General features: G+C 40.1%; 1 protein-coding gene across 3 annotated transcripts in view; it reads left to right on the forward strand.

Moving 5' to 3' along the window:
• The window catches only part of THSD7B (thrombospondin type 1 domain containing 7B), a 511,640-nt gene that overhangs the window by 188,862 nt on the left and 307,931 nt on the right, over positions 1 to 14,847 (forward strand). For all 3 annotated transcript variants that reach the window (XM_084643355.1, XM_084643354.1, XM_084643356.1), the window contains one exon: positions 6,903 to 7,713. In XM_084643355.1, coding sequence (XP_084499481.1) covers positions 6,903 to 7,713 — 811 coding nt within the window. The remainder of the gene's footprint in view (positions 1 to 6,902; positions 7,714 to 14,847) is intronic.

A 14,847-nucleotide genomic window follows, 5' to 3' on the forward strand; every position in this document is an offset into this window, starting at 1 on the left:
TCTCCTTCCCCACTAAGTAGAGGACCTATGCTTTTCTATGTCTTTCTATTGTTCCTAACCTAATGCATTTAAAGAACCTTTTCTTATTGCCTTTTACGTACTTTGCTAGGAGTAACTCATTTTGTACCTTTGCAGTTCTGATTTTGTCCCTAGTTGCTTGCACTATTCTTTTGTACTCATCCTTAGTGATATGTCCATGTTTCCGCTTTTTGTAGGATTGCTTTTTGTTTTTTTAGGTGATTAAATGGCTCCTGATGGAGCCATATTGGCCTGTTGCTAGTCTTCCTATCTTTCCTTTGTATTGGGATAGCTTGCTGTCGTTTCTTTAATATTTTCTCACTGAGAAACTGCCAGTTCTCTTTTATCCCTTAGATTTTCTTTCCATTGGACCTTTCCTACCAGTTTTCTGAACTTGTTGAAGTCTGCTCTTTTGAAGTTCATTCCCCTTATTCTGCTACTCTTTTCCTTCCTTTCTTTAGAATCACAAAATCTATCCGCTCACTTTTGACCAAATTGCCTTCCATCTTCAGATTTGCAACCAATTCTATCCTGTTGATCAGAATCAAGTCTAAAATAGCTGGGTATTTCCTCCACTTTCTGAAATAAAAAGTTGCCCCCAGTACGTTCCAAGAACTTATTGCACATTTTGTGTTTTGCCATATTGCTTTTACAACAGATGTCTGGGTCGTTAAAGTCCTCCACACACACCTAACCCCACACAAAATGGGAGGAGGAGGCAAAGGTAACTTCCCAGGAGTTAGGGTTAGAGCATGCAGGAGACCTGGATTCCATTCCTCCCTTATCCTGATGTGGCAAAGGTATTTGAACTTGGATCTCTCCCCCTCCCGCACAGAGGTGGTTCTAATCCCTGGGCTATGGCATATTCTGGGACAATGGTCTCTATTACCCAATGGAAGAACTCCAACAGAAGTATCAGTAGTTATATATTCATATATTCACTGGAACCTGGGTTTTCCACATCCCAGATGAATGTCCTAGTGATGGGGCTAAAAGTTATAAGGATGATGCACTTCCCTTGGGTGTGTTTTTGCAAGAAACAGTTTTGCAACCTAATTTAAGGAAGCTGAATTTCAGGTTTATGGCTGAGAATCCCAAGCAAAGATAGGCACCCCCCCCCAGCCCAGAGTTAGGTGCCTAACTCCCCTTGAGAGGCAGGGCTTAGTCAATAGCCATCTCTTCAGCATTTCCTACTGGCTAGATTAACTGGCTCGCCACTCAGTGTGATGCCTTTTGCAGATCCCATTCTTAGGCACCTGACTGTCCCCATGCATTATACATGGAGCCTAGGCCTCTAACGTGGGGGTTGGCAAAGCACCTAAAAGTAAGGGGTTGCGATGCTTTGTTCTCTTGGACAAAAATATTTACATTTTAGTGTAGTTTACAATATTTTTACTGTATTTACATTTTTAGCTTATGAATTATGTCAAATTGTGGCTCTGCAGAGATCCTCTAGCTATCCATAAAGCAGGAGTAGTGGGGGCAGTGGCAGAATGCTTTCCCGTATTGCCCCATCAGTATAACTAAACTTGAACTGGTGGGGACTGGGGGTCTAGTGCAGGGGTTCTCAAACTTCATTGCACCACGACCTCCTTCTGGCAACAAAAAATACTACATGACTCCAGGAGCGGGGGCTGAAGCCTGAGTCTGCGTGACTCCCACTGCCCAGGGTCGGAGAGCCAAAGACCGAGTCATACTGCCCTGGATGGGGAAGGGGTCAAAGCTGAAGCCCAAGGGCTTCTGTCCCAGCCAGGGAGTCTCTAACCTGACCCCTGCCACCCAGGGCCGAATCCCTCAGGCTTCAGGAATAGGGTCGTGACCCACTCTGGGGTCCCAACCCACAGTTTGAGAACCACTGGTCTAGTTGAATCCCTGTGTCTGATTCTTGTTTTGCCTCTTTGCTGAAATTGCCAATTGTCTACACTGTGAAAATATAGCATGTTAAAAACATGCTAACATGTTTAAACTAGGATGGTTTGAAACACAGTTTTGCCACAAGTAAAATTTAAAAAATTGTTAGCGGTTTGTGGTTAACTTGAAAACATGGTTGCACTTGTCCACTAGCTTGCCTGCTCCTATCTTTTCTACAGCCATATATGAATGTAGCAACATGCTTGGGATCATTCTCCTTAGATCCATATGCTTGAGGCACCTTCAGCATACGGGGATTTAATTCCTTGTTAAATGTCTAATTGGCTTTTAAAAGCTGGGTGTGGGGATGGGCTGCTGTTTGTACTACAGAGGACAAGTACTGTCTGGTGCTTTGAGGTGAATTATCTTTACTGGTTATGTATGGTGGAAGGAGAAGGATTGAGGTCTGAGGGTACAGGGAACCCAGAAAATCCCAAACCTAAAACCTTTTCTTTGGTCTAAGATGTCAGAAATTACATTCTTACATGTCTTATAATACTTAGTATTCTATATTTCATAATGCAATACAAATACCTGGTGAGGCTTACTAAAGCTAGCATTATAATGATTTTACTTAAAAGCCAGGGCACAAACAACTAAATGTTATATTTATGAAACATTCTAACTTTCACACCTACAAGTAGTTTGGATGCTAGCACTAGGAAGTTTAACATAGCAAATATGCAAATTAACATGCAGTTCCATCTCTCTTCAAACAACGCCGCCCCCCCCCCCGGTGCTTGCGTATTAGAGGAAACAATAGTCTTGGCAGGTTTAGCACCAGAGCAACTTGCTGTAGCTCTGGGGAGGAGAAGGGGTAGCAATAATGTTTAGGGACAGAATGTTGAATATATTGTGTTCTTGTGTTCTCTCCTAATGCTCTGTTCAGCTCAGATATGCACCTCTACTCCTTGCTCAGACAAAATGGCTATTAATTTATCAGGAGTTTTGCTCTCAGTACAGATTTCAGTGGGAGGCTACTAGTCAGGATCGTACAGCTGAGCCTGGACTATACTCCAGACCTGAGCGTAATCAAGAAATCAACAGAAATACAAAGATCATCACAAGACAGGTCTTCACTCAGGGAATACTGCTTGCACCTGAGTCTGTTTTATGATGACTCCTTTTTTGCAGTTTCTTAATCCTCTCTGTTAAAAAAAAATGTTGAAAAATAGCCTACTTTGCAATGCTATGCTGAGTGTGTATTTGCATTTTTGATTGAACTACATTATAATATAATTGCGATTAAGTCTTGTTTTTTAGACTTGTAACCATATGACAGATTTTAAAATTGATAAAACAGAAATTAACGTAGTATTGTGGAGTTCCACATATTATTATAAATACACCTATTATTGCAAGTTGTCTTCTGGCTCTAAAAATCCTATAGGAATAGATTAATAGATTTTTAAGGCCAGGCGGAACCACTCTGTTATCTAGTCTGACCTCCTATGTAACAAAGGACATAGAACTTCCCCAAAAGAATTCTTAGCGCATATCTTTTAGAAGAATATCCAATCTTGATTTAAAAGTGGTCAGTGATGGAGAATCCACCACAACCCTCAGTAAATTGTTCCAAAGGTTAATTACTGTCACTGTTAAAAAAAAATTGTCTTATTTGTAGTCTGAATTTGTCTAGTTTCAGTTTCCAACCATTGGCTCGTTATACCCTTTTTCTGAAGGGTTTGAAAAAATTAGATTGTTATTAGAATGAAAACCCCATTGTAAGTATCTATATGGATAACAAATATTTAATAAACTGTAGTCAAGTCACCCCTTAACCTTTTCTTTGTTGAGCTAAATAGAGTGAGCTCCTTGATTCTATCACGAGACTGTGTGTTTTCTAACCTTTTAATCATTCTAGTAGCTCTTCTATAAACCCTTTTCAGTTTATCAATATCCTTCTTTTAAATTGTGCGCACCAAAACTGACACAGGATTGCAGCAGCAGGCGAACCACAGCCAAACAGAGGAAACATAACCTCTCTTCTCCTCCTCAAGATTCCCCTGTTTATGCATCCTAGGATCATGTCAGTTCTTTTGGACACAGTGTTAATATGGGAGCTCATGTTTGCGAGATTATCCACCAGTATCCCCAAACTTTTCAGAGTCACTGCTTCCCAGGATAGAATGTCTCATTCTGTAATTATGGTCTTATACAGTCTTTGTTCCTAGATGTATGCATTTACATTTAGCTGTATTAAAATTCATGTTTTTGCTTGCTTACAGTTTACCAAGCTATCCAGATTCCTTGGAATCAGTGACCTGTTTCCTTCATTACTTACCACTCACCCATTTTTTATGTCATCTGCAAACTTTATCTGTGATGTTTTTATGTTTTTAGCATTATCAATGACCTGGAAGAATAGTATAGGGCCAAGAATGAACCCCTGCTGAAAACACACCTGCTTGGTGACTATTTCCCCCTTTACAATTACATTTTGAGAGCTATCAGTTAGCCAGTTTTTCATGTGGGCTGTGGTGCTGTGAGCCCAGATGTCAGCTCTTGCCAAGGCTGCAGGCATTAGCTAAGAACTGACAAACTCATGGCTGGAGACCAGACCATTTAATTATGATAGTGTATTAATCTTATAAGAATGTATTTGGTGTTTAGACTCTGTAGAATGTTTGTAAGTTGCTGCATGCATTAATCTTATTTGTAATGTCTGTATTCCATGCTATACGGAAATATGCAAGGTTTGCTTTATAACTTTGAAAATGTTAGCTCTAAACTTGTGAATCCAGATGGGAAGCGTCCCCCACCCTGTCCAGAAGAACTATCAAAATCAGATGGTCTATCAAGGAATATCACAATACAAAGCATTTCCAAGGTTCAGTAGGTCCATTGACCAACCCTATGTGCAAGGAAGCTCGTCCTATGGGCATGGAGGCCAAATGAAGGAAATAAAACAAAGACACAGGATAATATTTCATCTCTTTTGCTATCTGAACTCTCACAGAGCCAGAGACACCAAACTGAAGCCAGAGATCCCCAGGGGCTACCTCCTGGGTCTTCCCTGAAAGACACTCTGTCACTTTTAAGATTTAGATTGCAGCTCATTTGTGTGTGTTTGCTTGCTTTAACCCGTAAATAACTAGGAAAAAGAAATAAGAAAGTTAATAAACCTTTGAATAGTTTATTACAGGATTGGCTGCAGGCCTGGTCTTTGGTGTGGGATCTAGGGCACCAACTGATCTGAAGTAAGTGACTAGTTCCTTGGGATTGGAAGCACCCTATGTTGTGATTTTTGGTGTAAGTGACCATTTATCACTAAGTCCAGTTTGCCTCGATGGCAAGATAGACTGGAAAGTCTAAGGGGACTGTCTGTCATTCCATGGTAAGACTTTTATAGTGATCCAGGAATTCACATTGGTTGCTGGGTTGGTTAAATCTAATTTTTGAACATATCACCAGTTTGGAGTGCTTTTGGTAGCCTGCCCTGAGGTAGGCACACATGGTAGTGAGCCACTCCTGACAGTGTGACATGAACCATGTTAATTTTAAATCTTCTTAGGTTTTTTAAATCAAAATATCATGCAATACCAAGTCAAAATGCCTTACAGAACTCTAAGTATATTAAATCAACACTATTACCTTTATTAACCAAACTTGTAATCTCATCAAAAAATCTTCATTCGTTTGAAGGATCTATTTTTCCATAATCTCAAGCTAATTTGTACTAAGTACATTATTCTCCTTTCATCCTCTATTAAGCGAGTCCTGTATCTGTCTCTTCAACATGTTGCCCTGGATTGAAGATAGGTTGAAAGGCCTATAATTATCTGGTTCATCCCATTTACCCTTTTTAAAAAGTGCACCAAGACTTACTGAAAATCACTGTTAACAGTCCAGCAAGCTCATCAGCCAGGTCTGTTAAAACTCTAGGACGGTTGCAGTATATTTTCAAGTGTACATTATATTCATAATATATTACCCAGTGAAATAGTGTTTTGACTGGACTTCGGAAACTTTCTGAGGTAAGGAATGATATTAATAACTAAGCTCTCATGTCAGGTTGGCTGTATTCCTTTTTTAACACAGCAAATTCAGTCCAGGTTTCTCTTTCCCCCAGGTTGCCAGTAATTTCATACAGCATAAACTTGATATCAGTTATTCCATAGAAATATTCTTTTTTGATGAAACAAAGCTGAAACAGCAAAATTTTGGCTTAAAACAAATGTACTAGCAACTCTTTAGATAAGATTTGTATAACTACGCTTAACAGTTCTGATGTGTTTGCATATGCAGTTACAAAATTTCATAATAAGTTTCCTTTTGGTCTCTGTGCTTGATGTGTCAGCTATGGTACCATGCAGTTTCCAGTGGCAGTACATATTAAATTTATTCTCTCCTGAGTAATTTAAAGTTCAATGCTTGTGAGGTGCTGATCATTTTCTGTTAGCTGTTGAACATCCTCTGCTCCCAAATGAAGCACCTCACAAAACCTGGCCTATACGGTACATACAGTAGTAGATGAGGTTAGAAAAGTCAGAACCTCCACTTCAGCCTCCAGCAAAGAGCACGATCTTATTTTTCTAGTTTTTTTAAATCTATCCTGGTTTTTGGCATCTCTGATGATTCAGCTGCCTTACCATGTAGTTCATTCCATTGACTAATTTCCCCGATTAAGAATATTTATTCTTTTGTCTAACCTGACTTTCTTTCCTCAAAACTCTGAAAGGGGTTAGCTCCCAGCGATGTGAATGGGCAGAGAGTCAAGTCTGGCTTTTAGGATGCATTCAGTATACTACAGGGTCAAGATGAAAATTATTTACTAGTATACAGAAACTGTGATATACTGTTCTATAGCTTGATCTTGCTACTATTCCACAGCAGAACCCTCATTGACTTCAGGAGGAGGTTTTTAGTATGGATTAATGGCAGCAAGGGATTCTAATTAGTCTTTCTGAAATCTCACTTTTCTTGTAGAAGAGCATTCTAACGATTTGCTCAATGTTTTCTTTCTTTCATAGGTCTTTGGGGGCGATGTATCGGTGACTGCGGGTCAGGTGGTATTCAGAGTCGTGCAGTGTGGTGTGTCCATGTAGAAGGTTGGACAACCCACCATTCAAACTGTGAACTGAGGGACAAACCTGAAAACCAAAGGAGCTGCTTTCAAGTATGTGACTGGCACCTTGAACTCTTTGAGTGGGAAGTTTCAGAATGGCAGATATGTGTGCTTGTTCCTTTTGCTCATGGTGAAGTCAAACCAAGGACTACAGACTGTGTGACTGCACAGCACGGGCTACAACACAGAAGCGTACATTGTATTCAGAAACTGAATAGAACTACAGTTGCAAGTGAAATATGTGAATATTTTATACCACAGCCACCTGTAGAACAAGCTTGTCTAATACCTTGTCCACGGGATTGTGTTGTATCAGAATTCTCCAAATGGTCTGAGTGTATCAAAGACTGTGTGAAGCGTTTACAACACAGAACTCGTTTTGTTATCTCTCCTCCGCTCTATGGTGGTTCCAATTGTCCAAACCTTACTGAATCAAGAATCTGTGATGTCCCTATCTCATGCTCTCTTGGGGAAGAGGAATACACTTACAGTCTTCAAGTTGGACCTTGGAGTAAATGCAGGTTGCCTCACCTTAAAGAAGTTAGTCTTAATGGAAGAACTATGCTGGATTTCAGTTCAGATTCTGCAGAACGAAGCACATTCAAACTGCAAAGTTATAAATCCCACCACTATTCCAAGCCATGGGATGTAGAGATAGGTTATCAGACAAGGCAGGTTAGGTGTACAAGGAGTGATGGGAAAAATGCGATGCTGAGGTAAGGGTATCTTCACATTCATCTTTTAATTTTATCCAAAATAGGTTTGTTTTGCAGAAAGCTGGCAAACAAACAGGTTCTGCCTGGTAACATGATGCAAATGCACGTAGTTTTTGAGTTTTAAAACCACATTTTAATGTACTTTTTGTTTTTTGTTTTGTTTACCCTCCTTGCAAAGCCAGTGTAAGTGGGCTATTTTGCATACTTTTACCATTTGTGAATGTTTACATGAATTTTGTTTTTAATGCTCCTTTTTGTGCTAGTGTAACCCACATACCTCCTGGGTGTGGTGTTCTGTCCCATCTTCTGGCACCGAAACACTTAAAGAGAGAGAGAGCTAAATGAGTCTGGTCTACAGTCTTAGCTAGCAGCCAGTTGGCTTTTAGCTCATGCTGTAGAGGTTCATGCACTGATGTCCCCGGTTCAATCCTGCCTGCTGACGGCTGGGGTCTGTTGCCGTTACATAGGTCTCAACTGATTTTTGTTTGGCCATTAAAGGAAATGGAAGAGTATATTGCTTTCTTTCTAATATTAACAATTCCAATTAAAAAAATTTTTGCTACAGATACAAATTATTCTCGTAGAATATGATATTACTTTTGTTAGACTGAATGTGCCAAAATCTACCCCAGCCTAAACTCCTGATATTCTCACTGATTACATGGGTGCAACTTAGTGAAGAATTTTGGCACAGTAACAATTGAGCTATTGATATTTCCAGTAATGTTGCTTTAGCTAATGGAAGTTCAGTAATACAATAGTTATATTTTCATCTAAGCATAATTATGGGCCTCCATATGCATATGCAACTCTTATTGATGCCAATGGTAGGTATGAGAGTATCTTGGAGAGAATGAAGTCTTACATTTCTTTCTGTGATAGCAGTTGTTGACTGCCCTCCTCTTTTTGCTACCTAATCATTTTTTTAGACCATATGGTATGGATTCCTATAATTTCAATGTCACAGCAAGCAGTGAAAACCTTTTATTCTTCCAATTTCTCCTCAGATTTTTATTTAAAACACCTTAACACTGCCATTTAATTTAGGATTCAAACTTTTTTTTTCAATAACATTAGAACTTCTTCAGAAATCTTGCTCCTGAATTTTTCAGAAGTCGGTGTATTTCTCACTAATCTGTAGCTCCTGGCACCTGCTCACATTCAGATTGGAGAGATCTGGGGTTATTTTGTGTTCGATGCTTTGCTCACATACTGAGATGAAATATACCCTGTAGCCTTTTTTGTACCTGCTTTTATTATATCTGCAGCAAAGTACAGATGTTTTTATTGGTCAGAAGAAGAGTCAGTGCAAACTATTTCAGCAGTTTCTGACAGCTCTACTTTTTTGCATGACTCTAAATATGTAGCCTGAATTTAATCTTGTTTACACCACTTTCACCCTCATAGACTTTAATGGAGCTATTTCTGATTAGTATCCCGGTGATATCAGAATTTGACTCATGGGCTCTCAGGGTATGTCTACACTTCATTGTAAACTCAGGTCTGTGGGCTCTGAGCTTGTGGACTTGGTGTTATCAGGCCTGATCTTGAGCATCCACACTGCATTGTAAACTTGGGCTTATAGTTACAGGACACTGGTCTCAGAGCCATGCTAACATGTCCATACTGCACTACCCAGAACTTCTGACTCAAGTCTGCAGTTTGAGCTGGATTCACACTGCGAAATTAAAGGGCTTGGACCTAAGTCACAACAGAACTCAGATTCTCACTTCCACCCCTCCCAAGGAGGGTCCTAGGACATGAATCCTGAGTGCTTGCTGACCCATATTAGACTGATTTGTATGTGGATGGAAGCAGGTCTTGGGCTGAAACCGGAGTCAGAGCCTGGGCTTAGTGTGCAGTGTAGACATCCCCTTATACCCAGTTAACTGATTTCCTGGCACTTACCATGCATGCTTCGCCACAGATGATGCATACAAAATTCTGTGTTAAGTTACACCATTCCATGCCACTAAGCATCCATTGGCAGATTCACCCCAAGAAAAGGAAGAGTGTGTTTCCACCACTGCATTCCCTATTCAGGCTTCCACTATGTCGGGGGAAAGGTGCAGATTCAATTTATAGCTGAGGTGCCATAGAGCCCCACTGTCAGAGACTCATAGACTTTAAGGTCAGAAATGACCATCATTATCATCTAGTGTGACCTCCTGTGCACTGCAGGTCACAGAACCTCACCCGTCCACCCCTGAAATAGACCCCTAACCTCTAGCTGAATTACTGAAGTCCTCAAATCATGGCTTAAAGATTTCAAGTTATGGAAAATCCACCATTCACACTAGTTTAAATCTGCAAGTGACCTATGCTCCATGCTGCAGAGGAAGGTGAAAACACCCCAGGGTCTCTGCCAAGCTGACCTACGGGAAAATTCCTTCCTGACCTCAAATATGGTGAGCACTTAGACCCTGAGCATGTGGGCAAGACCCACCAGCCAGACACCTGGGAAAGAATTCTCTGTAGTAACTCAGAGCCCTACCCATCTATTGTCCCATCACTGGCCATTGGAGATATTAGCTGCTGAAGGGATGCCATGCCACCTTCTTGCCCAGTCCCTTCCCCTTTTTTGGGCTAGTCCCTTTTTATAGGGCAGGTATAACTACTGCAACCTTCTTCTGGCAGACTTTCTTATGACAGATTCTTATTAATCTAGCTCATAATTTACTATTATTGCATAAATAAAATAAGCTGCCTTTAGTGATTTGGTTGGGGGTTAAAGATCGCGTTATTTTATTGTGCTCAGATTATCACGTTTCATTATAAGGGCATCTTTTTTTTTTTACTCAGTTGCTAGTGGAAATTGTGCGATTTGGTACTAGAAACCTAAACTCCAAAGCATATTGCACTTGGAATACTGGAACTAAAATGTCACCACTGCAACATGTCCCAGACAACATAAACAATCATTCAGTAATTTCAAACTCATTTCATTGCATGACATATTTGCTAGCTTGCTGTTGAAGAATGGACCAGATCTTGCAGGTCCTGTGAAGCATCTCTTTACAATAATGATAGTTTTGGCCACTGACAAAGAAGAGCAAACACATTTGCATAACCCTGAGCAGAGCTGAGCTTAGGCAGCCAAAAATCTGCTGTGGAACTGGAAAGAGAAAATGAGCCTTTTCTTTTTCCTGGCCCAGGTTTCTTCTTTGAGGTGTTGAATAGGTACTGATGACATACGTCTTTATAGATGAGAAAAACTGAAGCAAATGGGAAGTACCACACAATATGTCTGTACTGAAATCTCTCGTAGCATTGAATAATTATTATGATAAATGTCCTAAGAATTTCACCATGCTCATTAACTTTATGTCTGCTTAATCATAAAAGAAAAATGCCAAATAATCAAAGTGGTCAATTGACTGCCAGAGAGTAGTTCAGGAAGGTAAATACCTGTGAGTCTGATCTCAAATTTTAGAATGTTACAGCACATATGACTGTATCGTGTTAGTCATGATGCCTTCCCTATTATTGAAGTTGTTTAATTTGTGCGGTAGTTTGTGCAACCATTACTTTCGTTTGCTAGCCATAGTTATTGGAAATATTTGTGAGTGAGGATTACACAGTCCAGTCCTATATTTGCAAAGATGCCTCAGATGGAAATTAAACTCTCTGTTTTAGATAGTTACAAAGACTGAAACAAATGTATCTGTAAATAGAAAAGAACTCTCCTTGTCTGGCCAAAAAAGTGTATTTCGTTGATAAGGCCACAAACTGCTTTCATGTGTTATGAGGCGGAAGACAGCAGTCATCTCTTTGCAGCTGCAGGATTACTGAGGGGAATTCATTTTGGCTTCTTAGCCAATAAGCTTATGGTTCATACTAATAGAAGCTGCCTGCCCTTTTGAGATGGCTAGCAATGGTATGAAACTTACTTGCCTCAAATCTGCTTTTATTTTTGCATTAATTGTTGTTAACTAACATAACAGAAGCCAGCTGAAAGAACCTCCTCTGTCCAGCATGAAGCATTGTGTGAGAAGAATCCCCTGCATAAGGTATTCAGTTAAAAAAACCTGCACCCTACAGGGATTCATTTGACTGTTTCAGCCACAAGTGCATGAGCAAAATGCACCACCCTTGCAAAAAAAGAAAAGCTCTAAGCTAGAATTACTTTGTGGGGAGTTGAAGGTGTTGGAAGGGCGGCCAGACCTCAATCTTTTGTGGAAGCATTTTAATAATTACGGCCTGAAAAGGATCACTCTGAAATCAAACATCATGCATTCTTTTATTTCAGGGATTTCAAGAGCATTTCCATTTTGTTTTTCCAAAGAGTCTGCAGAGTTTGCTATGTGTTTAAATAGAAACCTCTGTGTGAGTCACCAGAATGTATATGCTGGCACTTCTTATGTTGGTGGTTTCTGCATTGTCACATCTGAGCAAACCTATAGGAGACTGGGCCAAGATCTACTCATTCTGTTGGGTTAGGTAGATCAGACAGATTTAGATAATCCTAAATCAAGATTTTCAAAAATTGGTGCCTAAAGTTAGGCTCCTAAATCCATTTTAGGTTCCTAAGTAGATCTGGTCTAATTTTCAGAAGTGCTGGACATGCTCAGTTCCTACTGAATGTACTCAGCACTTTTGAAAATCAGGCCAAACAATTTTAGCAGGCTAACCTGGATTTCAGAACCCAACTTTAGAAACTCATTTTTGAAAAACTTGGTCCCAGCTACCATAGTGATTATGACTGTGAGATAAATGCCTGCCTAGATAGCTTAAATAGAATTGTGAGTACATTTTTCATTTTAACAGGTCAATGCTTGTGCTGTCATAACAGTGAACATTTCTGGAGGTGGTCTCAGCCTAGACAAAGCTTTATGTGCTCAGTCTTTTCCCAAGCCATTTTCTTATTCCCATTTTGGAACCCTGAGTGAGCTAGGATTGGAATTTGAACCTAGGTCTCCCAAACATCCTTTTCATTTGGGCAGTGAAATCGCATCTTTGGCTCACAGGCTCAGCAAACTTAACAGCAAAGCCTTGCATGTCTAGTCTTGTGTGAGTTTGCCCCAGATACATCTGGAATACATAAGACTGCGTCTGAGCTTTTGTCCAAGAGGAAAGAGCATGTTTTTACATTTGGTTTTGGGTGACACTGCCACAATCATTTTGACTTCAGGTCTCTGAGCTAACAGATACAAACCCGTGAGACTCACATTTTAGTGGGTTGTTGCACATAGGAATCGGCTGGGGAGTAGATGTTATGAGGTAACATTGCCCAGAGTATGTGAATGTGTATGTATCTATTTTTCACTACCTTTGCTCACTCGCAATATTAAAATGAAAAGAAAATCCAGTTCTTTGACACCATTCAGGGCTGTTTACTTGCTTTACATTAACTTGTTCAATCCAGTTTTTGCCGCAGATTCTAATCTCAGTTACAGCTATAAACCCCCCAAAATAGAATGCGGGTACACAGCTGTATGTAAGGCTAGTTTCAGATGACACTCGCTTTAAAATGTTGGTATCAGGTGCCCTATTAGCCATGTTGAGATCCACTGAAATTTCCCAGTGTAATCAGATTGGCCAGTAATTTACTTTCACTAGCTCCTTATCTATTAGAAATTAGGAAGGTTTTTAAACAATATGTTGCACACTGTCTTACTAATGTCCTGAGCAATGTATAGATAAACTAGTAACAGGGAAATAAGGCAGTCTGCCTAACCTAATACTACAAAGAAAAAGATTAAAAATGGTTAGGGTGGGGATAAGCTCCGAAGCTGTTTGGATATGACTTGCCAATCCATGGTTAAAATGTATTGACATTTTGTACCTGTGCTGATGGTTAAAGGTCATGATGGAGGGGGTTAGTGAGTAAATATTACACCTCCCATAACTTAGATCCCAACACCTACTATATCTAAAATTAAATATTGTTATGGAGTTCTCATCCTAGGCCCCATTGGACAAGAAAGAACTATCCCATAGTGTTGTCAACGCTTCCCAGTCAGGTTTTTATACCGCAATCATCCTGATATCTGAGTGCCTAAGTTTGCATGTTTAGCTCATTTACAATCTTTGCTTAGGATAACAATAAGTTGCACTTAATGTTTCTACGCACTAATTAATTCACCCTCACAACACCCCAGAGGTAAGGAAGTAGTTTCCTAATTTTATAGGTGAGGAAACTAAGACACAGAAGGGTTGACATTAAACAATTTCAAATGTTGGTGCTTAAAGTTAGGCCCCTAAAGCCATATTTGGGCAATATATAAAGACCAAATCAAATTCAAGAAAATCAATGGGAATTTTGCTATTGACTTCAATGGTAGCTAGGTCAGCCTCTAAGTGGCCCTATTTTCAAATGTGCAGAGCACTCACAATGACAGTGCTCTTATTGACTTCAATGGGACCAGGATTTGTCCCCATTGTGGTGAGGGCACTTCCAAACTTCGTTTGTCTCAGGATGGCAACTATAGGTTACAGGAGCCAGCTGCTCTTTGAATGTTTTTAAATTATCCTATATTCTGCAAAATAATTGGTAGTTCTAATGCACAGCCTACATATCCATCTTTCCCCCCTGTGTTTGTTTCATAGATTCATAGATTCATAGAAGGTTAGGATTGGAAGGGACCTTAGGAGGTCATCTAGTCCAACCCCCTGCTTGAAGCAGGACCAATCAAGTCCTTCAAACTGTCTCCTGGTTACGAGTCAAATCTAAGTATAGTGCAAGAACTGCATAGCTATGTGTGCCCTTTGACTGGCAGCAGGTAATAAAGGTAGAAAAGAGGCATTATGTTTGCTGGTAAGGGCAAAAGTTGCAGACAGGAATGCACAAACCTCTGCCCATGTAAGTGCTACGCTTATTTAAAGTGTTGTAATGTTACTAATACAGCTTTCAGAGTATTTTTAGGAATGTAGTGTTCATGGCTACATAAAGCTGGGCTCTGGCTAAAGTGCTCTGCCTCTTCAAATGGCTTTCTGAGCATGTTTAACCCCCCTTCCCCCCACCTCACTGAAGAGGGTAGTATCCCTATTTTACAGATAGGGAGACTGTGACACAGGTGGTTAGTGACTTGCCCTCCATGACAGAGGGAATGAGGATCAGACCTGGAATTAGAATTCACAAGTCTGTGGTTCCCAGTCCCATGCTTCAGTCACTTGACCATCATAGTTAAATAC

The sequence above is a fragment of the Lepidochelys olivacea genome, assembly GCF_965140295.1.
Source record: "Lepidochelys olivacea isolate rLepOli2 genome assembly, chromosome: 11".
NCBI classification, from domain to species: Eukaryota; Metazoa; Chordata; order Testudines; family Cheloniidae; genus Lepidochelys; species Lepidochelys olivacea.